This window comes from Mus caroli, unplaced genomic scaffold (assembly GCF_978045245.1).
Source record: "Mus caroli unplaced genomic scaffold, Mus_caroli_1 scaffold_2, whole genome shotgun sequence".
Lineage (NCBI taxonomy): Eukaryota > Metazoa > Chordata > Mammalia > Rodentia > Muridae > Mus > Mus caroli.
The window spans coordinates 109,396,597-109,423,342 of record NW_028227257.1 but is presented as its reverse complement, the minus strand read 5'-3'; the positions used below and the strand labels follow the sequence as shown (position 1 = coordinate 109,423,342).

General features: G+C 44.1%; 1 protein-coding gene across 1 annotated transcript; it reads left to right on the top strand.

The window, feature by feature from the left end:
• Cybrd1 (cytochrome b reductase 1) lies at nt 1-25,567 on the top strand. Its single transcript, XM_021156455.3, has 4 exons — nt 1-273; nt 11,374-11,582; nt 22,063-22,217; nt 22,920-25,567. The coding sequence occupies exons 1-4, from the start codon at nt 81-83 to the stop codon at nt 23,221-23,223; spliced, it is 861 nt and encodes a 286-aa protein (XP_021012114.1). The 5' UTR covers nt 1-80; the 3' UTR covers nt 23,224-25,567.
• Nucleotides 25,568-26,746: the final 1,179 nt, after the last annotated feature.

Genomic DNA, 26,746 nt, shown 5'->3' with positions numbered 1-26,746 from the left:
CCCACTGCAGGGGCAGTACCCGGAGGCCACGGCCTCAACGCCAAGTTCTCCAGCAGGCTGTCGTGGAGCATGGGGTGCTGATGGCCATGGAGGGCTACCGGGGCTTCCTGGGGCTGCTGGTGTCCGCGCTGCTCGTGGGCTTCCTGTCGGTGATCTTCGTGCTCATCTGGGTCCTGCACTTCCGAGAGGGGCTTGGCTGGAACGGCAGCGGGCTCGAGTTTAACTGGCACCCGGTGCTCGCGGTGACCGGCTTCGTCTTCATCCAGGGCATCGGTACTGGGATCCTCGAGGGGGTTGGCGGGCTCACTGTGCGATGGGGACCGGGACGCCGTCGTGGATTCCAAGGAGTCCACGAAACTAGGGAAAGTTACTCCTGTGGGCAGGGCCTGCGCAGTCAGGGACGCGAAACCCCAGCTTTGGTGAGGCCTGCCTTTGAACTTGTTTCAGGTCTCCTAGGCGGGGAGCTCAAGTCTCCGCGCAGCATCGTCAGCTGGCGCCTCTCCATCCTTTCCGCTGTCCTGTTCTTTCCTCCCGAGCTCTGGGCACCTCCATCAGTCACCGGCTGTTGCCTGGCTGCGCTCCATTTGTTGATGTGGCGAAAGTTCCTTGGCGAGTTTTGCGGTCTTGAATCTGACAGGGAGATGAAGGCAGAGAGTGGCCCCAAGGGACGGCTGGACGCCCCAGGGTCCAACTCTCTCTCTCTCTCTCTCTCTCTCTCTCTCTCTCTCTCTCTCTCTCTCTCTCTCTCTCTCTCTCTCCAATGCTACTCATCATCTTCACTGTCTTCTTCAGCTAATGGGGCACCGCGCACGGTTCACTTTTCCAAAAAGGCGGTGACAGCGAGAATGCATTCAGAAAAGCCAAGCTGTTGTGCTGGGCTTGCTTAGCACAAACTGTTTGAGAGGCTCGGAACAGGTTCTAGCAGCCTGACTTCTGAACAGGCCTCCTCTTCTTCACCAATACTAAAAGTCCCACAAATGAGCAAACAGAAGCACTGGCTTCGTTCCTAAAGAAAAATGTTTGTGTGTGTGTGTCCCGCGCATGCTTTAAACCGGTGCTACGGCCTCCAGCAAGAGTGGTCAGCCTTCTTCCATGGGAATCTGGGGAAGGTATTACTAACGCTGAGCTACTGTGGTGTGAGGTAGGCATCCAAGCCATTTCGCTGCATATTTGGCCACTACCCTAAAATGAGAAAAACATATCCAGGTTCCAAAGTTCCAACCACCAGAAGCACTCTTTCCATCACGGTGGAGCGCTTTAGTTTGGCCGGAGTTGTTAATATCCTCTGTTTAATCAAATGGTCCCAAACATCTCTTCGTGGCTTCCAGCCACCCAGAACAGCTCCGGACGCTGTGAGACCCTTTAGATGTTTAGACCGAGTGCTGTAGTTGAGGGTGAGGGAAACACAGATGACAACGGGTTACCTGTCAGGCGGGTTAACCCAACAGAAGACATTCACAAAAGTACGAACATTCCCGAGCATCTTCTGTGTCTTCACTGTGTCTTACATATGAGTGTAAGCTGACGCAGAGGCGTTAACCCATGGACATAGAAATTCTTCTAAGCGCCTTATTCTCAACAATTTCCCCTCCCCCCAGTGCTCTTCGCTTTTATGGCCATATGCTCACTTTCTGAAACATGGACTTTACAGCAAGCCGAAACATCATCTAAAATATACTTTGAGACTGTCCATTCATGTTGGAACGCATTTCACTCTTTTCCTAAAGATTTCTACTTTCTCTAAACTTTGCACTTAATCTGTTTACTTACTTACCTTGGTGCAAAAACACATATACGGGTGTACTGGAATTTTCGTCTGCTGCTCTTAGACAAGGCTTGTTTCTTCTAAGCTCAGTATGTCTGTTTGTGCTAATGTTCCACTGCTTGTCTGGTCAACATTTACAATCCTGGTTACAAGGATTCTCAGTTTGCAACATGGTTGCAACACGTTTTAATCACATAAAGTGGTTAATGAACATAAACTAGCTTTTTCATACATGTAGCCACATGCAGAGTTCTAATTAGTTCTTCCATACCTTGGTCCACAAATACTCCTCATTCCAGCATTGACTGGAAGGAACAAACACAGATCCTCCTCTGTTTAGAACCATCTTAGATGCTCAGCAAATCCATCGGAAGTTGCAACTTGAGGCTGCATTTGCTACACCTGACTCTTGGCTTAGCAACCGTGTACCATAGAGTGTTACTGTTTATATCCTTAAGATTGAGTGCCTAGCTCATTGCCACTGCCCAGGTCAAAATCAGATTAGATAGATCAAAACTTAAAGTAAACTCAAGGGATTTCAAGCCACAGTAAAGTTAGAAAAAATATTGAACCATCCTAAACCCTCCAGAGACATATGATGCTGACTTTAGAGGCTGTGAGGAAAACACGGGTCAAACACTACCCACGTTGTCGCGTGGCGTTTTATTGTGTGTAATTGCTTCAGGGATTTTTTTTTAATTTTAAACTTATTTATTTATTATTTATATGAGTACACTGCCGCTGTCTTCAGATACACCAGAAGAGAGCATCAGATCCCATTACAGATAGTTGTGGGCCACCATATGGTTGCTGGGGATTGAACTCAGGACCTCTGGAAAAGCAGTTGGTGCTCTTAACCGCTGAGCCATTTCTCCAGCCCCTGCTTCAGGGATTTTTATGCTATGCGATGTTATATTTCTAGTAGAGGCTGTGATATGAGCTATTCTGTACCTCCTGTAAACTGGCATTTGGAGCTGATGCAGGAATAGCTAATACACAATCATTGCTATATGTTTAAAGTGCTTTACATATGTGTTAAGCAAACAGGATTTGAAACTGTTAAGCATGAGACTGAGTCCTTGGAACCTTCATGAATGGAGTAAGCGGCAGGGCGAAGCTACAAAGATGGGGCTGTGTTGTTAAGAGCACTGGCTGCTCCTCCAAAGGACCTGGGCTCGGTTCCCAACACCCACATGATGACTCACAACCAACCATCTGTAACTCCTGTTACAGCAGATCCTAACCCTCTTCTGACCGCCATGGGCGCCAGGCATGCATGTGGTACACATACATATATGCAGGCAAACTACACATAACAAAAAGGTTTTCAAAGAAGCGAAAAGTAAATCTTTCCTCTCCGTCCCTCTCACCAGACATACTTATGGAAATATATGTATTCCTAAAGTATAATAGATATGGGGGGGGTCTGAAAAAATAAAGCACACTTGTTATGGTGTCTAGACTGGCCTTGAATTACCGTGCAAGGGATCTTCTTGTTAGAGCATTGCAAGTCCTGAGGCTACAGGTGTGTGCCACCAGTCTCTGCTAAATAAAAATTCAGGCTAATGTGAAATCTAGCCACACTATGACATGAATGAGGAAGAGTTTAGATGAGGCATTGTGCTTCTCTACAGCAAATGCTTCCTGCAAAATAAAAATACTTCAGGGAAACCAGAGAAACTGGCCATTGTAAAGAGGGCCGCAGAGGGAAACAATTGAACGCTCGCCAAGTGGCAGCTGACCTTTTTAAAGGTTCAGCGTGCTGGAATGGATTCTTTAGTGAAAAGTGGAAAATTCAGGCATCTACATCAGTGAAAGGAGGTCTTGGCAATTCTACACTCCTTCCTCTCTGTGTGTGCAACTGCCTTTGTGACAGAAACTGAAGGGAGAGAAATTCAATAGCTTACTGATCTCAGATTGGTTCTGTGAGAGAATCTAACTACATTTAAGTAACATTTAAAAGACAAAAGAAAGAAAGAAAGAAAGAAAGAAAGAAAGAAAGAAAGAAAGAAAGAAAGAAAGAAAGAAAAGAGAGCAGTGACTAAAGGCAGCTGGACTATCCTCCTAATGTATTGTCTCTGAGTGACCAAATTCCAAGATCACTTAAATATATTTGAAAAGGCTCATGCACTAAACCCTGGCAAAGAAAACAATAGAAAAACAAAATCCTCAAATGACTTCTCCAGAAGGCATCTGGGAAAGAAGCGTTGATGAACAAAGTCTACCAGAACCTGGGAAATGGGGGTTTCATATGGTGTGAAGGGACAGTCCAGAGCACCTCAAAACATGTTTTAGTTACAAAAACCCACATGTGAGTCACTTAATAATGGAACCAACAGAGCACCTGTTACATACAATTATTTTGCTCCTGCTGTATTCTTAGCACCTAGATGCGCATGATAGGTCAGTAGTTCTTTTTTTCCTGTTATTTTATTCCCCATTATTTTGGAGAGTAAACTCCAGGCCTTGTACACGCTGGGCAAATGCTCTACTACTGAGCTGCATTCCAAGCCTCTGCCTCTAGTTTATGAGAAATTTCTCTTTTTTCTGTGCTGGGAACAAATCCAGGCCTTTATACATGCCACTCCAGTGCTTCGCCACTGAGCTACACTCCTGGCAATAAATCACCGGTGCATGAGTTATTCCTGTCTCATCATTAAATTGTTAGCAACAAAATGCAATTTTACAGCCACTCCTTTACAATGATAATAGTAATAATAATAACAGCAGCATCTGAAGTACGAGTACCATTCCTCTTGCCTAGCGATTGTTCAGCAGTTTAGAAACACCACTTAGCCAAACCCGGGGAAGAAAGGAGCCCTGTCCTAATGGAAAAGCATCTTTGTTCCCAGGTTTCTTGCTCAGTAGCCTGTGACTGCCTAAGCACCTGCTGAACCTCCTCTCTGCCTGGCCTGCACAACCGCACAGCACTCCACATCAACTCTCCCGCTTAGTGTTTGTTAATTTCTACCCCTGTTGGCATAGCGTCAACATTTTACATCTATCGTCTTCAAAAAACCCACGCCCTCGGGGCCTGGATGGATGGCTCAGTGGTCAGAAGCATCTGCTGCTTGTGCAGAGGCCCTGGATTCTAAACACGAAACCCCGCACTCCGAACTTGGCATCCTTTGTTGACAGCTGCCTCATTTGTGTGTGTGTGTGTGTGTGTATGTGTGTGTGTGTGTGTGAGAGAGAGAGAGACAGAGACAGAGAGACAGAGACAGACAGAGACAGAGAGATGGAGAGAGATTGTATGTGGGAATCAATTCTTTCCTTCCACCACGCGGGTCTTAGGGATTGAAATCAGGAGATCAGTCTTTGCTGTAGGCTCCTTTTCTCTCTGGACTGTGTTGCTGATCCAAATTTTGGTTCTCCTTTTTTTTTTAAATGATTAATTAGCTTATCTATCTATTTATTTAATATGTGTAAGAGTCTTGACCGCATACATGTATGTATTCCGCGGGCATGCCTGGTACCTGAAGAGGTCCCTTGAAACTGTAATTAGAGCACCAAGCGCTCTTAAGCGCTAAGTCATTACTGAAGCTCTCAAACAAAATTTTGGTTGTTTTAAACTACAAAGTTTGTGGTAATTTGTCACAGTAGCCTTAGGAAACAAACACAAGATATAGCAATTACCACTGCTCTCTGGGAAGCCCATAGTATTGCCATTCTCATCAAGACTTTATGGGGTTTCTTTTTTTTGATTCTCAAAGTGTAGCCCTGGACCACAGCCAGGGGCTTTTATTGTCAGTGGCATTGCCTAATACCACTGGTAACAAGCGACACTTCTGAAGACAAGTGACCCCAGGTCACATCTTCATGTAGCCAAATGTAGGGATGCATGGAGAGGTGGGGACTGAAATGCAGAGGCCTGGCAACAACAGAAGCTTCCACCTAGCAACAGAGGGGTGTGCGGATGTGGGGATGCCAGTCCAAAGCTGCCAGGTTCTCCCATTTTGCCAAGAGCATCCAGATATTTAAAAAGTGGTACAAGAGGGCCTGGCAGTTAAGAGCACACTCTGCTCTTCTAGAGGGCCCAAGTGCGATTCCTGGAAATCTCACTTGGTGGTTCATAAGTATCTGTACCTCCAGCTCCTGGCGGACCCAGCTCATCTGGCTTCGTGGGTACCCACACTCACCTGCACATGCCTACACATAAATAAAAATAAGAGATTCTGGAGAGATGGCTCCGAGGCTAAGAGCACTGGCTGCTGTTGTTTGAGAGGACCTGAGTTTAAGTCATAGCTGTCTGTAATTCCAGTTGTAGGGGATCTGACACCCTTACACTGACATACACACACATGAAATAAAAATAAACAAAAAATAAACTAAAAATACTTTAAATGGGGTGGGGAGAAACTTTTTCAAACTAAAAGTAAACAAGTCAAAGAAATGACAACTTATCCGTGTGCCGAGGAACAAAACATCCGAGTTCTCCTCTGGTCTTCAAGGCCTCTTTAAAATGTCCTTAGATCAGCTTCAGCGATTTCCCTTTTAACAACGACACACTAGATAGAAATCTTTCTCTTCGTAGTTTTCTTGCACATGGCAAATTTCTTGAAATTATAAGAAGGCTGGAGTGATGACAGCCTTTGACTGTTCTTTTCAGAGTTTCCTCTTAACCCAGAGTCTCATGTATTATCCCAGTCGGTTGATTGGCATGTCTTTGTTTTTGAGAGAGGGTTTCGCTATGTAACCTTGGCTTCCTGCAACTCTCTTTGCAGAAAAGCTAGCCTCAGACTCTCGGTGATCCTCCTACCTCTGTGTCCTGGGCACTGGGACAACTGGAGTGTGCCACTGTATATAGCAGCTGCTGAATGCCAAATGCTGTACAAAGCACAAGTGGGGATGGCTGTCACAGGGAGAGTCCTTGCTCAGCACTGTCTGGGGTTGTCTCCTTAGGTGGGAAGGAAGGAAAGAAGGTGGATAGGTCTGTTCTTTCTAGAAGTTGTTCCCATTCGATTTGGTTAGAGATGAGTAATGATTTTTTTTTTTAAAGAATGTAGGTTATAGCTGGTTTGGTGATACATGCCTTTTTAAATCTCAGCACTCAAAGGGCAGAGGCAGGAGGATCTCTGTGAGTTCAAGGTCAGCCTGGTCTACAAACTGAGTTCCAGGCCATTTGAGTGTAGGGTTACAGTGAGTCCTTAATGCTTACAACTGGCTGGGAGAATAAGTTCAACTCCTTCATTTGAACAATCATCAACCTGGGCGTGGTCAAGCAACTGCGTTAGGTCAGGTCCAGTTTTGGGTGTATTTTTTTTTCTTTTCTAATGTATAATAATATTGGTATGAGGTACAAGAAAATACAGCAAATTTTTCTGGTGACATAAAATTCCTGGATAGGGGCTAAAGAAATGGCTTGGTGTTTAAGAGCACAGTTTACTCTTCCAGAAGACTGGGGTTCAATTTCCAGCACCCATACAGTGGCTAACAGTCGTCTGTAACTCCAGTCCCAGAGGACCCAATGCCGCCTTCTGGCCTCCTTAGGCACTTCCTGCATAGATGCAGAGACATTCATGCAAGCTGAATACCCAAGCACATAAAATAAAGATAAAGATTAAAAAAAAAAAACCTCCTCAATATTTAAAAACATCTGATTGATTGATCCTTTCTGCCCTGATCCTTTTCATACATACATTTGTTAATAAACACTTGCTTTTGTGATTTCAGTCATCTTGGAGCCAGATGCTGAGCCAAATCCCATTCACCCACACATCACTGTCTTCCTTTCGGTTTCTCCATATTTGCGTGTGCTGCAAACTCCCCCATTTTGCTTTAGCCACTACAGGGCTTTAAAGGGGGCCCTTTGCTCCCATTTAAAGTTAAAATCCTATGGATAGGATCTGGTAAGGTGTGGGTGCACGGGGAAGTGAGTTCTAAGAACGGATGCTGCTGCTCTGAACATTCTGTCAGGAGGGAACATAATAGTTTATTCTACGAGGGAAGGAGAATGGCCCACCATGCTTAAGGAGGCCTCGCACAAGTGATTGAAAACTCCAGTGTACTTCAAACTCAATGGCTTACCCTTAATCTTAAATTCTCCTCAGGCTGAAGTGGGCCCAAGAGCAGAATGCGTGTTATTTATTTGAAAGCTATATCTGCTCTTACATAAACTAGTGCTTGTATGCATTGAACTCTGTCTTGAGAATTTGACTGGTACATGTTTGTGTGTTCTATATATGCACAGGTATGTGTTGGAGCATGCGTGTGTGTGTGTGTGTGTGCAGCTGGAGGTCAGTTCCAAGTATCTTCCTCTTAGTTTTGATAAAAAGTCTCTAACTGAACTTGGAACTCATCAATTAGTATAGATGGACCCTGGGGACAAGCCCTGGGACCTGCTTCAACCCCAGTGCCCAAAGTGAAGTCCCCATGGTTGCACAGGAAGTGTTTTTACCCTCTGAGCTATTTCTACAGCTCTCCTTGTTAAAAGAGGATGGGGGCTGGCGATATGGCTCAGTCAGTGGAGGAGCTTGCGGGCAGGCTTGACAAGTCAATCCCCAAACCCCATAAAGTCACAGGAACTGACTTCTGAGAGTTGTCCTATAGCTTCCACACAAGTACAGTAGTATACACACACACACACACACACACACAAGCATGCACATAAATATATCAATATTAGAAGAGGACCTGTCACAATAAAACTGATATGTCAGTTTATCATAAACCATAAAGTGGTGAACCTAACCATTTCACAATACAGAAGATCATGTTGTATGGCTTAAATATATTCAATGTTCAAATATATAGAGAGATATAGATAGATAGATAGATAGATAGATAGATAGATAGATAGATATGGTTTCATTGTAGCTTTATTTGGCCTGGAACTCACTTTGTAACCCAGACTAGCCTAGAACTCACAGCAATTTTCCTGCCTCAACCTCTCAGGGTAGGGATGACAGATGGGAGAGCCACACTATCCAGTTATATCTTACTTTGTAAAAATGAAATTGAAAAACAAAACAAACATGAAATTCTGTTTATGTGCTGAGACTACAGAAATAACTGCTTCTTTGTTATTTTTTTTTGTGTGTGTGACTTCCCAATCTGTGACAGGCTCAAGCTAATATTTGATAGACATGTTTCTTCCTTCATGAGTCAGAGGGTTAAATAGAGAAGAACTATGATCAAGTATTTTCTCTGTCTGGGGGCCTATCTGCACCTAAGTCCTCCATCCCTCACCTGATCTCAGTTTGAAAAACTCAAACTTTACATGTGACACACACAAGCATACCAAAATACATATACATACATAAATGCACACATACGTGTGTGTTAAATAACTGTATATGGGAAGAAAGTTGGTGTCAAAGCAGAGATCACCTCCTAGTGAGTTTATATTTTCTTATATCCCTGAGGTTTTTTTTTTTTTAAGATTTATTTATTTTTGATATATGTGAGTACACTCTCAGTGTCTTCGGACACACCAAAAGAGGGCATCAGAACCCATTAGGGATGGTTGTGAGCCACCATGTGGTTGCTGGGAATTGAACTCAGGACCTCTGGAAAAGCAGTCAGTGCTCTTAACCGCTGAGCCATCTCTCCAGCCCTATCTTTGAGTTTTGATTATACAACTAGGATCTAATGAATTTCCTAATGATTAAACAGAAATGACTGTCTTTTCTTCTTGACATGCTTGAGAAAAATTACACACAGGTATGATGAGCCCCCTCGTCCTTTCGTCTTTTTAACGTTTTTACAGTAGCGTGCTCCACCATTCGTTGCTGTTCCTCTGAAGACACTTGAAGTGTCTGTCTCAGGCATCCTCATGTTCCCCTTGACTCCTGAAGGGAATGGTCCTTCGGGCTGGCCCCAGCAGAACCCTTGTTTTCATGACACCACCCTGCTCCCTCTCCGGCCTTCTCACTGCACCTCAGGAATGGAGTCTAGGTTCACAGAGAGCAAGAGTAGCTACACCCCGCTGCAGGCGGTTTTGCAGCTGCTGGAGCTCAGGGAACTTCCTGTTTAATAAACGTGGTCTGATTTGTTAAGCTCACTCATTTTTCCTCGAATAGATGGCATTTTGGATATTTATATATTTTTGGAAAATGTGTAAACAACATTGAAAATACAGCATTCCTGGATGTCCTTCACTTGTCTTGAGCTCCTTTTGAACACATTCAGCTGTGCAGCAGAGCCTCTGGGAAGCCTGGACAGAAGTGGGAAGCCAGGACAGATGTGGAAAACCCTTGTGTGGCTTGCACCACAGCTGGCCATGAAGACTAGTTAAACCTAACTGGCTACAGGGTTTGCAAGCTTAAAAAAACACCTTTTAACATTAAAACTATAAAGAATCCTTTCAACCGCACATAGCATAACACACACACACACACACACACACACACAACTTCCTCTGCTCTTACTGCCACCACCCAAGGAACGAATGTTAAGATTGGCAACAACATAAAAAAAATAACATTAAGCTAGAACTTGCAGCTGGTGAGAGTCAAGCATGAGGCAGGCTGATGAAGAGGGAAGGCTGGAGGCATCCTAACCTTAGTGGAAACAAAAGAGTGATAGGAAGAACCACAGACTCTTCACTAACAATTGTCTGTCCATTTTGGCCAGTGGCAAGCATGTATCCAGGTCAGAATTGCCTCATGGCTTCCCCTCAGGTAAATAATAGGAACTGTGTTGAAGACCACAGTCATCAGTGAGGGGTTAGGTACACTGGACGGCTGCCATCAGAGAAGGAACGTTAGTATGCAATCAGTTTAAAGCTACTTGCCACCGGAGAGCTCAGGCAAGAGTATTTCTTGAGGTCAAGAGTTCAAGAGCAGCCTGGGTAATGATAGTCAGATTTGGCTCTCCACAAAATAACTACCCACAAGAGAAACACTTTTGCATGAATGCAGATGGTTCAAAAGTCAAGTTTTGAGAGAAATAATGGGAAAAGGGAGAAAGAAGCAAGTTTTAACAATTAATGAGATATAGGTTTCGGTTTTATGTGAAGTTTTGGCACATTCCTCTATGTTGTCTGTAGTACTGGGAAAAATCAAATGTTTAACTGGAAGTACAGTTGTCTTTGAATGTTTATTTGATACTGTGTGTGTGTGTGTGTGTGTGTGTGTGTGTTAAATGATGCTAAACCAGGGAACGAATGTGTAATCTCTTTCCCTTCCCCTTTCTCTGTCCCTTTCCCTCCTCTTCTATCTATCTATCTATCTATCTATCTATCTATCTATCTATCTATCTATCTATCTATCTATCTATCTATCTCTACATGAGTGTGAATGGGGAACATGGTGCCAGGGCCCAATTGTCCAGATTAGAGTACAACTCCTCTTTTTCTACTATGTGGGTCTGGGTATTGAACTCAGGTCATCAGGCTTGGTGGCAAGTGCTTTGTCCTTCTTAGCCATCTCAGTAAGTGGTGGCGGCACTAACAGTGGTGTCTGCTAGTGAATACATGCATCCATTTCTTTGGGGCCTACATTCCAGGGATGAGGTGGCAGCACGGGGTACTGAGTAGGAGCCCAGAGAGAGGGGGAGGCTGGGAGAAGCAGAAGCCAAGGGGTAGCCGGTCCTCAGAAAAAAAAAAGCTGTCCAGCGGGCCAAAAGATTTACTTTGTGTCAATTTTTAAAATACTTTGTTTCCTTAGCCATCATCGTGTACAGACTGCCATGGACCTGGAAGTGCAGCAAGCTCTTGATGAAATCCATCCACGCCGGGTTAAATGCTGTGGCTGCCATCCTCGCCATCATCTCCGTGGTGGCTGTGTTTGAGTACCACAATGTCCAAAAAGTCCCCCACATGTACAGTCTGCACAGCTGGGTTGGACTGACAGCTCTCATACTCTACATCCAACAGGTCAGTGCCTCCCTCACCACAGATGTTTTCTAAACTTGTTCTTCCATTTGTGTCCGGAATAAATAACTCTTGCCCCAAGGGGACAATGACCCTCAGAATTCACAGCTTAGGAACTCGGTGTATGATTTATCATTTTGATATCCATCAGTAGGGAAACTGATAGCTCCTAACATCTAGACTAACACCGTCCAGACTTCAGTCCCATGCTCTGAACTGGCTAGCCTAGGTGGGAGCTGTGTTTCTTTACTACATTCTCTACTGCATCTTGATGTTAACCTTTTCTAAGTGATAACGCTGACTTTCTTTTTTTAACCTTTTGTGAGATTTTGAAGGCACAGTGATTATTTTATTTATTCTTTGCATGGATTGGTAAAGGGATGCATTCCGAAAACATTGTACTGAAATGAAATTTAATGGCGCGTGATAATTATTCAGCAGTTTGATGACATAACAGTAAAAATTAATGTTCTGAGTCTTCTAGGCTCTTCACCATGTTGTTGAAAAATCTTTGTAAATGGTTTTGATTCAGTGTCCTTGCTTGAGAGCACAGTGTCTATTCAACTTCCTGGCTGGGATCATTGTGAACTTTTCTATGGCTGCAAAGTGAGACACTGGGATGGGTACATAGAACCCCAAAACTTATCCTAAAATAAATGGCCCTTTAAAAAGCAGGCCCTTACTAGACATTGACTCTTTTTCTTCTAAATGAATATATCTTTTTTAAAAACCTTGAATTGAAATACATTTTCAGTAAATAGTGGTTAATCTCTTTGGACAGTCTTCATTATTTAAATCGTTTAGATTCTGGAGTTATGGGTTTGTGATGGAAAGGAGCCAGGCAGGAGGAAGATGCAGTGGGGGGGAGGGGATCCCGAATCCATGGTGATCTGCCCAATCAGTAAGGTGAATAGCTCGGATTGGGATTGGATAGCTGAACGTTGCTCAGATCATGTGTCCTCAGGGTAATCTCCCTTGGAGTTTTCTTGTGGATCTGAGGGACCCTTTCCATGTTGTCACCAGCTGGTGAGACTTCTCTCCTTAGGAGTGAGGATTGCAGGAGCCACTAGAGTTCATAGGTTGCTGGGGGGACCTACCTGGCTCACTAGCATCTCTGTAGATCTTCGCTCAGCTCTATATTCTTTCTTAAAGGTTGGTTCCCTTAGCTTTCCCTGTGCTAAGGCAGAAAGCAGGATGTAGCCACAGGCTGTGCTATGCCAAGAATTTCCCTTCATCCTTCTGAGGAGATATCTGGTACAGACTCTGGGATGCAGTGGGAAGGAGTCTTCCTTGAGTTATACAGCCATGGCAGAACTGGGACTCAGGCCGCCACTAGCATTTAGTGTCAATGTTTCCACAACTCCCAGACTGATGGCCTAGCTTGTGTGTGAGCACTCTTGGTGGAGGATCATTGAACCCACTGAGGGTAAAAATGAAAATACCCAAGTTCATATTTGGCTTTCAGACATGCACACTCTCACTTTACTATTGGTCTACTCACACAGATGGCAACAGGCTCTGCCTTGTAGATTAAGTATGCTGGCTCTATTTCTGAGCACAAGTGGCTGAATGGACAGAGCCAGATGCCTTTTCTGAGTCACTTGCTCAGTCAGAAGCCCTGCGTTTTGTTAAATGGCAGACATGGGTATCTCCAGTGGCCATCATTCATTGTTTTTCCTTTACTTCTTGTATCTTATAATAATTTCTTTAGCACACCTGTTTTTGTATAATAGCAGGTTAAGTGAGTAAGTAGTACAATGTATACATAGATAAATGAAGACTCTCTCTATTAGATATGGCTTTTAGTCTGGTTTCTCTAAAACTCACACACACACACACACACACACACACACACACACACCCCACAAAACCTTTTATTCTTTGTTCTGTAACTTAATATGTACATTAGAGAGAATTTAGAAGTTAAAAACAACAAAAAGAACCTAGTGTGATGGTTTAATTCCAGTGCTTGGGAAGCAGAAGCAGGAGCATCTCTGTGAGTTCAAGGTCAACCTAACCCACATAGCTAGTTCTGGGACAGCCAGCACTACATAGTGGGACCCTACCTCAAGCAAGCAACAAAAAGTCGTTAACAACAGAGAGAATCCTTATTCTAAGTTACAACAAGCCTAACTTGATAAAACACAAAATATGCAACACTCAGAACTCACAGATAGGATCACAGACACAAATGATGTTGGGTTAGGGGAGATGATTATATTTAATATTCAGTAATAAGGCCTGGAGATTGTTCACAGGCAGAGTGTGTCCTGAGTATCTGTGGAGTTTCAATTCAATCCTCAGGACCCCCAAATAGATATAGATGATCATATAATTAAAGAAAGAAAAAGGAATTTCCCTATTGCCAAATATAACTACTAAATTTGATCCAAAAAAAGAATTAGGAACCATATAAAGATCAATAGCAATAGGGGGAAAAAACTCAAAGGCTATATGAAATCCAGGGATTAAAAAGGCATCAGATCTGGATAGTTTCAGACCTTTGACCTTTAAGAAGTGAGTACTTTAAACTATCATAACTCTCCACTGGAAAGCTGCAAGCTTTATTGGCTGTGGGCCTACTGTGTGCCACACATCAGAAGGATACATCTGTGATCGTGGTTGCTATTACCAACACCTAACAGCAGGTATTAGATTAACCAGAACACTAAAGATACTTCCATCAAAAGCACAAGTAAGACATTAATACTTGCTACCATGTTGTCATCCAGCGCTGCTTTAGAGTTCTTAACTAATATACAAGAGGAAGGAAATATATAGATAAGAAATAGCTAACTGTGACTCACTTATCAGCTTGTAGATCACAATATGTGTGTCTAGAAACCAACAGATGACTAGAAGTAGAGTTTGGGGTGGCAGCTGGATTTAAGAGAGCATACATAACTTTTGCCTACTCCAGCAATAAACACCTTGTAGAAATAGAACCTGCTGGGGCTCAGGAGATGGCTCAGCTAGCAAAGTGCTTGCTGTGAAAGCATTAAGATCAGAGTTTAAATCCCCATGCCTATATAAAAAGCTAGGCACAGAGGAACACTTGAGAAGGGTATGATATAGACACCTTTCTGGAGCATACTAGCCAGCCAGCCAGGCCAATTAGTGATCTCCAGGTTCAGTCAGGGAGGCTGTCTCAAAGAATAAGGTGGAGAGTGATAGAGGGAGATACTCAGCATCAGTCTATGGCTTCCACATTCATACACACACATGTGCACAGGCCCCTGCATATCCATATGTGCATACATGTGCACACACACACACACACAAAGTAGACCTCATTTATTTAAGGTTAGGACATATTATACCCAAGAATAAACCGAATAGTAAAAAGCATAGTACCTATAAGCAAAATATATAAAATACTATAAAGTATCATCAAAAAATAGAACATTGTCTCAGTGCTCTACTGCTGTGAAGAGACATCATGGCCAAGGCAACTCTGGCAGAGGAAATCATTTAGTTAGGGCTGGCTTACAGGTCCAGAGGTTTAGTCCTTTATTGTCATGGAAGGTAGCAGGCAGACATGGTGCTGGAGAAGTAGTTGAGAGTTCTACATCTGGATCAGCAGACAGCAGGAAGAGAGAGGGATACGTGGCCTTGCTTGAGCTTCTGAAACCTCAAAGCCCCGCCCCCCGTCCCCCCAGTGACACACTTCTTCCAGCAAGGCCACGCCTCTCAATAGCACTCGTCTCTTTGATCCTTTGGGGACAGTTCTCATTCAAACCACCACAAACATTGTAAAGATACCATGATAATGAAAGAGGAAAATTAATATAGAAATAGCTTCCCCTCTTCAATTAGTATCTATGTTTAACACAATTTTCAGTTTAAACCTAGTGGGGATCATTAAGAATTGTTATGCAGAAGAGAATAAATATCCAAAAATAACCAAGAAACTTTTGAGATGGAAATGAAAGGATACCTTGAGTTATTGGCACATGAGCAAACACAGGCGGAAGGACCGGAGAGGCTAGGAAAGTCCAAGTGTGTACAAGAAATTTTTTATCTTATAAGAACACTTACTTAACTGAGTCTGTACATTTAGGTAAACCATACATACCATATCACATATAAAGAAAAAAAAATCTAGATTAAGGACCTAAATACAAAAACCTAAGCCAAAGAAAGGTGTGTGTGTAATCTATATGGTGTGAGACAGGGGAGGCTAGAAGGTTAATAAGAAATTCAAAAGCCATATGGGGGGAAATGCATATTTACTACACAATCTTTTAAAATGTATGTGACATGAGGCATCAAAGTAAACAGAAGTGACACGAGAACTGTGGGAATTGTCACGTGTCGTGTGTCAGTGGGCAAGCACCTCTAAACATTAATAATAAAAAGTCGGGACTGGAGACATGACTCAGAGGTTAAGGTCACTGGTTGCTCTTGCAGAGGACCCTGGTTCCATTCCTAGCACTGGTACAGTGGCTTACAAGCCATCTGTATTGTAACTCCTGTTCCAGGGTATCTGATGCCCTCGTCTGACCTCCAAGGGGATCAGGCACACACATATCAAAAGACATACGTGCAGGCAAAACATTCATACAATAAAAATGAATAAAGAAAGGATAATAATTAAAAAGTCAACCAAATAGAAAAAACGTGGGGCCATAGAGACAGCTCAGCGCATGAGGGTGCTCGCTGCCAAGCAGGGTCATCCACGACACGCTGAGTCGGGTCCTCTGGTCCTATGTCTAGAGAGAACTGGCTCCTGTGGGTCAAACTGCACTGTGGCACATGCTTGCCTGAGTCCTTGAGCTTGCTTGGGAGAATGCAGCTTGGTTTATCATGATTAAGCTGACTCATTCTGTAGTATGTCTCGAAAAGCTGGAGCCTGGGTTAAGAGCCACTAGAGAGCTAAGACTCTTCAGATAACTGGTGCAGCGGAAAGCCCTTCTGAGATCTGCGTGTGGAGAGTCAAGCTGTGTTCTGAGTTGCAGCAAAGGGAAAGGACTGCGCTCTGAGCAGCACCGTGTCAGTATCAGGACCTTACACATTTCCCCACCCGCAGGGTGTTGTGGGAAGAGCTTACTAAAAGAGTAAAGAAGGCTAACTCAGCAGGAAGCAAAGCAAAATAAACAACAACAACAATAAAGAAAACAGGACATCAGTCTGTAAATCCCACCTACTCAGGAGGCTGAGGCAGGAGGACCACAAATTCAAAGCCAGTCCCCCAAGTCCCGGTAACTTAGTGAGTCAATGTCTCAAAAATGTAGCAAAACGGAGGGGCTGGGGATACAGCTCAGTGTAGATCATTAGCCTTGCGTGTGTGCGGGGCCAAGGTAAATCCTCAGTACAGAGGGAGCAGTTTTAATTTCCCAGTGAAGACAGAGTCATGGTGAACGCCTGTACTGGGGACCTCACTTGGAGGGCAGAATGCCTCGCTGCCCAGAGCCACGGCTTTAGTCTCAGCCTCATTGCTGAGTAAATCACGCAAAGAAAATCAGCAAGCAGTGTCCTAGGATGGTCTCTGCTTCAGTTCCTGCCTCAGGGTTTCTTTTTTGAGGTCCCGCCCCAGCTTCCCCCTTTATTACACTTTACTTTAATCTGTAAAGTGTAATAAACTCTTTCTTCCTCAGCTTGGTTTTGCTCAGTGTTTTATCACAGCAACAGAAAGTCAGGCTAGGATACCTAGCATGCACAAAGCCTTGGGTTCAATCCCGGGTACCACATGAATTAGGAATGGTGGTACATATCTGTGATTCCAGCCCTTGGGAGGGGGAGGCAGTAGAACAGGAGTCAGATCGGTCTCAGCCACGGGGGGAGTTGAAGATCAGAGTATTTGGTAGACAGGGTGGGTGTTGATCCTTCTGGGAGAGTGCTCTGATGATAAAGGAGGGATGGGGGCAGAGGAGATACTATTGAGACCTGAGCTGCAATCCTGGGGTTAGAAGCTCAAAGTGACTTCTAGGTAAATAGAATAGCCTGTGAGAAGTTTGCTCTGCATGAATAATAGGATGGAGGCAAGGCTGCCACTGGGTATGGAACATGACTGGGAGGCATCACTATCAGAAGTCTAGTGGAAGGGGTTTGCTGGGGTTCAGAGAGACGTGTCGGCACAGAAAGGGGGTTGAAATGGTGAACACCGGTGCATAGACACTGATAGTATGTAGGGTGTAAATGTTAGTACATTTGGGAAGAAAGTGATGGAAAGAATGAGAGCCAGTGGGCAGATAAGAAGGGGAACCCTGGGGGCTGGGATGTGAGGGATGTCTTGTGCCCCTGGAAAGATCTGCAGACACGATTTGGACATTGTCCATCAGTATCAGTGATGGGAAGTCAGAAATGACCTTGGCGGGCACAGACGAGGTTGCAGTGGACGGAAGAGGAAGCAGAAAGGCTCTGCTAGGGGCTTTGCACGAGAGGAGTGGAAACCCGTGGGCAGTGTGGGCAGCTGCTTGCTGAGCACCACTGTGAGCCGAAGTTGGTGTTTGGAGACTTGGGGGAGCATTTGGTGAGGTTTTGTTTGTGTTTTTTGGAAGACACAATCATCTGAAAGCTGGTCTGCAGGAGGCTGGTTGCAGAGACAGCTGGAAAAATCAGAGGTGCAAAACCAACTCCACTGTCACTAAATAGAGGGAGGAGCCTGCTTTGAGGCTTGCTTGGTGTGCTGGCAGGATTAAGAGCACTGACTGTTCTTCCAGAGGTCCTGAGTTCAATTCCCAGCAACCACATGGTGGCTCAAAACCATCTGTAATGAGACCTGATGCCCTCTTCTGGTGTGTCTGAAGACAGCTACAGTGTATTCACATAAATAAAATAAATGAATCTTTAAAAAAAAAAAAAAAGGCAAAATCTGATTATGGAGCCCAGCCTGTCCTGGAACTTGCTGCAATTCTCCTGTCTCAGTTTCCCAAGTCCTGGGATTCCAGGCATGTGCAACCACCCCTGGCTGTGCTGTAGTAAGCCTTATGCGAATGCCATGAGTACCAGGAACACAGGAAGCTGATTCACCTTGTGTAGCAGACCAAGCACTCAAGACAACTTCTGGTTCATAGCAAAGATTTCAAAATATATGCAAGAATTAAGGAATGAGTGTATAGGTAGATATGCAGAAAGATGAAGGGGGTGGGAATGCTTCCATGTACTTCTGTAATTAAATTGAGCCGTCAAATCCACCACCCAACCCCGAGAAGCAAACGCTGTCTGGTGTGAAAGCTAGCCATGCAGATGAGTCCTGCTCTCATGAATGATTTTTGCAATAAAAGCTTAAAAAAAAAAAAAAGACAACAGGGCGCTGGCACAGGCCTGTAGCCCTGGCAATGAAGCCGGGAGGCTCCGAAATGCAAGGTCGTTCTCAGCTGCTTAGTGAGTTTTGAGGTCAGCCAGGCTAACACATCTGCTCCTTAAAGTGAGATAAACTAGCACAGTAGAAGATGCCTGCATATTTAAAGAGAGCAATAACTAACCGAGGAAAGCTCAACTGTTCCGAGCAGACGCTACAGAAGCAAAATTGTATGATCTAACTACAGCGGAGCCTTCATTTTCTATTGCGATAAGAAAGACGCCATTATCATGAAGACTGACAAAAGAAAGTGTTTAGTTTGAGCTAGTGTTTCAGAGGGTTAGAGTTAGGGTGGCAGAACAATGCCGTGGTGGCGGAACACAGAGAGCTCACCATGATCTGAAAGTGGAAGGGATGGAGGGAGGGAGGGACGGACAGACTGACTGAGAATGGTGATAGCCTTTTGAAACCTCAAAGCCTGACCCTAATCACACACTCCTCCAATAAGGTCACACCTTCTAATCCTTCCCAAATAGTTCCATAAATACAGGCAAAACACTCATACACATAAAATAAATCTTTTTTTTTTAATTGACATCTATTTTCTTATATACATAGGCACAATGAAAGAATGTCTCGAGCTTCTGGGTCCACTATGTTCTATGTTGCTCTCCACTTGTAAGGTGGTGAGACTGAAACTGTTAACAGGAAATAAAGACTAGACTATCATAAGTTATCACAAATTATATCCGCATCATTACATTCTGAAACACTTTCAATGAAGTCAAATGTTCTGTAACACTTCCCCTGTCCTTTGAAGACTAGTCTTCTTCTGTTGACTGACTTCTTGAAAAGCAAAACTAAGATTTAAGTTGCTGAAAGATTCTGTAAGCAAGGGTCTGCCTGAAATGTCTACTGAACTCATTGCATCCTCCAAGATCACAACAGATACAGCACTGATTGGTGTTGTGGCGCAGGCCTTTAATCTCAGCACTCGGAGGGTGGAGGGGGGGAGGGGGGAAGCAGAGCCAGGCAAATCTCTGAGTTCGAGACCAGCCTGGTCTGCATAGGGAATTCCAGGACATCCAGCTATACAGTGAGACCCTGGTGGGGGGTGAGGGGGATGAAAACAAACAAAAACAAAAATTCAAAAAACAGGCACACATGATAAGTCACAAAAATGAGATAGTAGTAAGGATCTTGGGGTGGAAATGGTCAAAAATAAGAATATAAGAACTGTGTATTCCACTGGGAGGCCTCAAAAATAAGATGAAAGGGTGCATTTCAGAAACCACCTTTATAAATCTCTAGCTTTCATTGAGCTGATCTGTATTTCCGCACAGAAAGCACACCTTAGGCAACGGGAAGTTCGCCTTTTGATACTGCTGGAAGGAATTGTGGGATGGAATTGTGGGAATGTTTTGAAAGACCAAGAGTGACTCCCTGGGCCGTTTCCAACATATTCAGATATAGGAATATTAGGTGAACAGTGAAATAGGCCCACAGCCCATCCAAAGCTTTTCGTTCCTTACCAAGGTGAGCTGCATGGATTCTAAGGTCTCAGGGCTCTGGACCCCACTCGGGCCTCTGTTCTGGCTTCTCTCTCCTCGCTCCTTCCCTGCTGTGCACGAGGAAGGAGGAATAGGTACAACAGTTGTCTCCCGTCTTCTCAATTTTTAAAATTTGACTAAATATATAAATTCGAAATCAGTGCTTGAAGAAAAAAGTTACACTAAATTCAATAAATTCAATAACCTGATAGCAGCTACATTTTCTTGAGGAGTGGAGAATACTTACTGGACAGGAGCCAGAGGTCAAAAATAATAGACTTGGAGGGGTGGAGCAGACTTCAGCTTATGCAGAAATCCTACTGGCCTCTGTAAGGAAGGATCCCACCACAGACGTAGTTGCTGAGGAAGTTAACCCAGACAGCGTCTGCTTCTTCCTTGTGAAGCACAGTATCAGCTTCTCTCTCTCTCTCTCTCTCTCTCTCTCTCTCTCTCTCTCTCTCTCTCTCTCTCTCTCTCTCTCTGTCTGTCTTCGGTGTTTGAGACAAGGTCTCTCTGTGTAACCCTGGTTGTCCTGGAACCAGTTTAGCCTTGAACTTATAGAGATCTGACTGCCTCTGCCTCCAGGTGCTGGGATCCAAAGAAAGGCCACCATGGCTGGCATCAGTTTCTAGCCACATAGCTTTGTGGGCTGACCAGATTGAACTACATGTCCTGTGTCTGGTTTTAAGGGGAAGGAATAAAAAAACTATTTCCCTTTGTACTTAATAAACAAATGTTATTAATTGGGGTATTAAGTATTAAACAAATTAAACTGGATGAATGTATTGAAATGAAAATATCTGCCCATCTCCAAGATACACTGTTGGGGCGGGGGGAAGCAAGGAGTCCCATATATACACTTAAAAATATCAACCATGTAAACAGGGCACATTCAGTCCTACCGTTTGGAAAGCTGAGGTTGAGACAGGATTGCAAGTTTGAGGCCAACCTAGAGGGATCCTGTCTCAAACACACACACACACACACACACAGAGACAGAGACAGAGACAAAGAGAGTTTTGTTATATAGACATACACACATATGCTTGTGTGGGCATTAGGAACTTTCTAGAAGGTGCCAGGGATTATTATGAATGTTAACTTTGGATGTTGGAACTGTCCATAAAGAAATTTGCTGTGAGGTTGGAGAGATGGCTCAGCAGTTAAGGGCACCAGCTGCTCTTCCAGGGGTCCTGAGTTCAAGTCCCAGCAACTACATGGTGGCTCACAACCATCTCTAATTTGATCTGATACCCTCTTGTGGCCTGCAGGTGTACATGCATATATATATATACATACATATACATATATTTCTTTAAAATAAAAAAAGTTTAAAAAGAAAGAAAGGGGCTGGAGAGATGGCTCAGCGGTTAAGAGCACTGACTGCTCTTCCAAAGGTTCTGAGTTCAAATCCCAGCAACCACATGGTGGCTCACAACCACCCCTAATGAGATCTGATGCCCTCTTCTGGGGTGTCTGAAGACAGCTACAATGTACTTAACATATAATAAATAAATAAATATTTTTTAAAAAGAAAGAAAGAAAGAAATTTGCTGTCCATTTCCTAACCCCTGGTTCTGCCTCTGCCTCTCAGGTGCCGGGACTGAAGGCATGTGCCACCAGATTAAGGTAGAATAGTAATAATTTAAAACTAAAGTTAAATGATAACCATTGTTCTTCTGGTGTTCAGCTTGTTGTAGGCTTTTTCGTCTTTCTGCTTCCATGGGCTCCGCTCTCTCTCCGGGCCATCGTCATGCCCATACACGTGTATTCTGGACTCCTCCTCTTCGGAACAGTGATTGCGACGGTTCTCATGGGAGTGACAGAAAAGCTGTTCTTTGTCCTGTAAGTTTGTAGCCTTCTTTCTCTTAATACGTAAGCTAGAAAAATGTAAAGTATATATTCACGAGGGAAGTATTATATAGATAGCCATTTTAAAAGATTTATTTTTATTTTGTGTGTATGAGCGATTTTACTTTGATAAGCGTCTGTGTACCTCATGCATGCTGTGCCCTTGGAGGCCAGGAGAGGGCGTTAGATTCCCCTGGGATTGGAGTTACAGGCAGTTTTGAGCTGCCGCGTGGGTGCCAGGGAACCAAACTTAGGTCCTCTAGAAGAGCAGCAATGCTCTTAACTGTTGAGCCATCTCTCTAGGTCTATAAATAACTCTTTTAATAATAATAAAAAAATAAGTTTTAACTATTTTTAAGGTAATGTGTGGTGAAATTATTGGGTTATGAGTTGTGTATTCATTTTGGGGGTGTGCGTGTATTTTATGCTAATTGTAACTATAGTATGTATACATTTCTGTATCTTTTTTAGTTTTTAAGTGATATGAGGTATCTCAAGTGTTATAGTCTTTTCTTAATTGAGATCTTTAATAGTTTTATCATATTCTACAGTGTGAATCATAGTATAGCCTCTATGTGTCTTTAATGCCACGCTTTAAGGACATTTACCTTGAAGCTCTACCAGGGTTCACCCTGATTAGTCGATTCAGTGTATGCTGTGTGCTTGTAACCGGATCCACTTTCACTTTCTTCATAGGAAACACCCCTCGTACCATTCATTCCCACCAGAAGGTGTTTTTACAAATACCCTGGGCCTTCTGATTCTGGTGTTTGGAGCACTCATCTTCTGGATTGTCACCAGGCCACAATGGAAACGCCCTAGGGAACCAGGCTCTGTCCCTCTCCAGCTAAATGGAGGCAACGCGGACGGAATGGAAGGTGCCATAGCAATAAGCTCCGCCCACAGTACGGACGCAGCCGACGCAGAGTCAAGCAGTGAGGGAGCAGCCCGGAAGAGAACCCTCGGTCTTGTGGACACTGGCCAGAGGTCCACCATGTGAAATGTCAATACAGCCATGTGCATTCTCTTCCAAAGTCAGCCCTACAGTTTAGCTTCTCCTACCTAGCCATAGGTGGCTTGGGTTCATAGGCCACTGTATACTGCGGTCACCAAGGAGGGTTTCCTGAGAGTAATTGTGTTGACTGAGGCCTGTGAACTTACCAAATGTAAACGGACATGATCAACATAAATTGTGATTGTTTCTTCTTTCCTCTTGAGGACCCTGGGCATTGATGTGGTTTGTCTGATGAACTGGTAGCACCCTTGGCCTCTTGCTATGCCCCATTAATTCTTTAAGGCCAGCGATTTCAGAACTAGGTAGAACCTCTCTTAACTTTTAAAATATGATCACAAATACTTGGAGCAGGATTTGGACCATTGTGCCACGTTGATGTTGTGAGAAAAACATGGTGGAGGTGGGGTGGGTGCTTTAGCCAAGTATCTAGTTCCCTCTCCAGCTAATTTGGGCTCACAAAGGCCCTGGCCACGAGAGTATATATGAGGCTGTTTTGGAGCAGTTGCTTAGTCGCAGGCAGCTGAAGAGATCTCTGGTTAGACCTGGAAGACACTCAGTCCAGGGTCTGTTACTCCTCGGAGCTGGTATACTTCATGGCTCAGCTTCTGAACCTCTTGCTATGCAAACATGCCCCAGCTCAAGCCCCGTAAACCAGCCTCGCATCCACACACTGAGAAAGGTGCCCTCGGGTTTCTGTTTTTATTTTCCAAAGTGCTTCCCTGGCTCTTACTCTCTGCTTTACGAATATTAGCTCCTTCAGTCTCCAGGCTGACTCTGTGAGACAGGTATTGTTAACTCTCCCCATTTTTTAGGTGAAAGATCTGAAGCTTGGAAAGGTTGGTAACTTGGCTCAGCATCACACAACTCTCTAATTGATGGAACTGACATTCAAACCCTGGCAGTCTGGCTCCTCTGCCCAAGATCCTATATTTCACCACACTCCTTCCCTATTTATTCTAACTGGCAGCACTATGGTCCACCTATGAATGAAGTTGCAGATGAAGGCTAATAGAATTGTTACTGGATGCTGCCTTACCTTTGGTCCTCTTCCAAGGGACCTTAGATGATAGGAAAGGCGCCACAAAGATTTGGACAGAGATCTTGGGGTCTCAGCCACTGCCAACAAGCCAGAGCCTGCCTTGATGCCCTTCTAATCTTTAACAGGGCATCTGTCTTGCTGACAAGAAGACCTGGACAAGGATACTCACAGCCTTCAAGATGAAATCACTACCGTATTGGTTCCTCAGGATCTTAGCTGCTGAACACATTTTTGTTTGGAGACACATATATCCTGGGCTGTCTTTTCCTAGGACCATAGGCAGATTCCTTCCTTATTTCAGTGGAGTTTGAAGTTCTTAGCAGAGAGCTGAGGTTTAGAAGTGGTAATCTTTCACATGGCCAGACTTCTCCCTCTGCTCTGATGGAAACTTGCAGTAATAACTGTGCTGAAATGATGCCTATAGTGGGTAGTTCGGGCTACTCCGCTTTGAGCTCCTAGCAAGTCGCAGGCTCGTACCTGCCCAGGAGCTCTCTCGGATCCTCAGATGAAAGGCACACACACAATTAGCTCATTTTTAAATTGCCTTATTGGCTCTGTGGCTGAGCACGTCTAAGCTTCCGTGCCCTTACCTTTACTCCTGGCTCAACAGCTCTAAAGCCACCCTTAACATAGACAGCTCTAAAGCCACCCTTAACATAGTTCCCCGGTTGCCTTCTGTGAAGCCCATTGGTCTTGCTGCCCAAGACGCTTCCAAGCTGCCCTTCCGTGGGCTGCTTTCCCTTTCTGCCCACATTTTGGAAGATCTCCCCTGCAGCTCTGAGCCTGTTCCATCTTTCTCCCCCAAGTGTCTTGATGCTCCCCTTTCTGCCTTCTCTTCTCTCAAGCCTGCAAGAATCTGGAAGTCCCGCTTCTTTCTTTCTGCCCAGCCATTGGCCACTGGCATCTTTATTGATAGATCAAAAACCAATTGGAGGCAAAGACCTCCAGCTTCAGTAAACACAGATTCCTGGTTAAATGGAAGCATCAGAACCACCCTTCTACAGACTGGTTGGTTTTGGTTTCACTGCAGTTTCTGATTGAGACATTTGGGCACCAGCTGCTTGAGAGGTTGCTATCTGAGGCAGAGTTCAAGGCCAGCCTGGGCAACATAGTGAAACTCTCTCTTGGGATTTTGGTTTCTCTAGTAACCCAAGTTGTCCTCACTCTTTGTGTAATTAAGGGTGACCTTGGGCATGTGGTTCTCCTTGTCCTCACTTCCCAAGTGCTGCGTTACAGGCATGTGCCACCAGCCACCATGTCTTAGCACAGCTCTGTCTTTTTTTTTTTTTTCTCTCTTTTTTTTTTTTGGTTTTTTCGAGACAGGGTTTCTCTGTATAGCCCTGGCTGTCCTGGAACTCACTTTGTAGACCAGGCTGGCCTCGAACTCAGAAATCCGCCTGCCTCTGCCTCCCGAGTGCTGGGATTAAAGGTGTGCGCCACCACGCCCGGCTCAGCTCTGTCTTTTAAATAAAAAATAAAGCCAAACCAAACACACGAATTTTACAGCAAAATACACTTAATATGTTTGGTGTGTAGTGAACTTCCTTTTTGGTAACATGATTATTTCCCAAAGCCAAATACAACCTTCAATCTATCGGATCTCCCAAACTCCATAACAGCTCAGAATCACCTCAATGCGTCCGTCATTGCTTGCTTTCCATTAATTAATTCTGTTTCCAAAATCGGTAACAGCATCAGAAGCACTATGAGTGAGTGAGCCAAGATCATTCTTCAGCTAGAGAGTTCAAGACCAGCCTGGGATACATGATACTCTATCTATCTCCGAAGTCTGATAAACAAATAAAATTCATATGCATGCTAAGTAAGAGTAATTACGTGGTTACACCAAAAAGTTTGGTAAATGCTGACTGACTATAAAGAGCTGGGTCAAATCCCAGGGTTTGGGGGGAGTCATGGGGGTGAGGAGAGGATGTGGGGCAGGGTGGGGGGAGAATGAGAGGCTAGTAACTGAGCCCCAAGAGTCATGGCTGCCTCTCCTTTCCACATTGGCCCACAGAGGCTATCAGTACAAACCTAATTATGTGGCACTAGAATAGCTCCATTGCTAAGTATTTGAGCACTCCTCTCAGCCCTTCCTTTTCTCCCAAGTGGGCTAATGGGAGGGTAATATTATAGGTGTTCCTTTTCTTTCTTTTCCAGCTCTTATGAAAGGATGCATAGCACAATATATCGAAAAGATCTTTCTATTTGAGACTCTTCTTTTAATGGGCTCTTTATTCTAATGATAATTATACCTTTATATTTCAAAAGCTGATGTTTCCTTCCTAAAGCACCCCCCCTCCCAAATATCACATTAAAAAGTCTGCAAAGAATAGGGGAGAAGAAAGGCTTGGGTATCAATTCCAAACAGTGATTGAAACCTCCCAAAATAATTATAGCTTATATCTTTAGCAGAGATTATCTGGCGTGGCTTACCCCATAATCTAATTTCAGGAAAGAAAGCTTTAT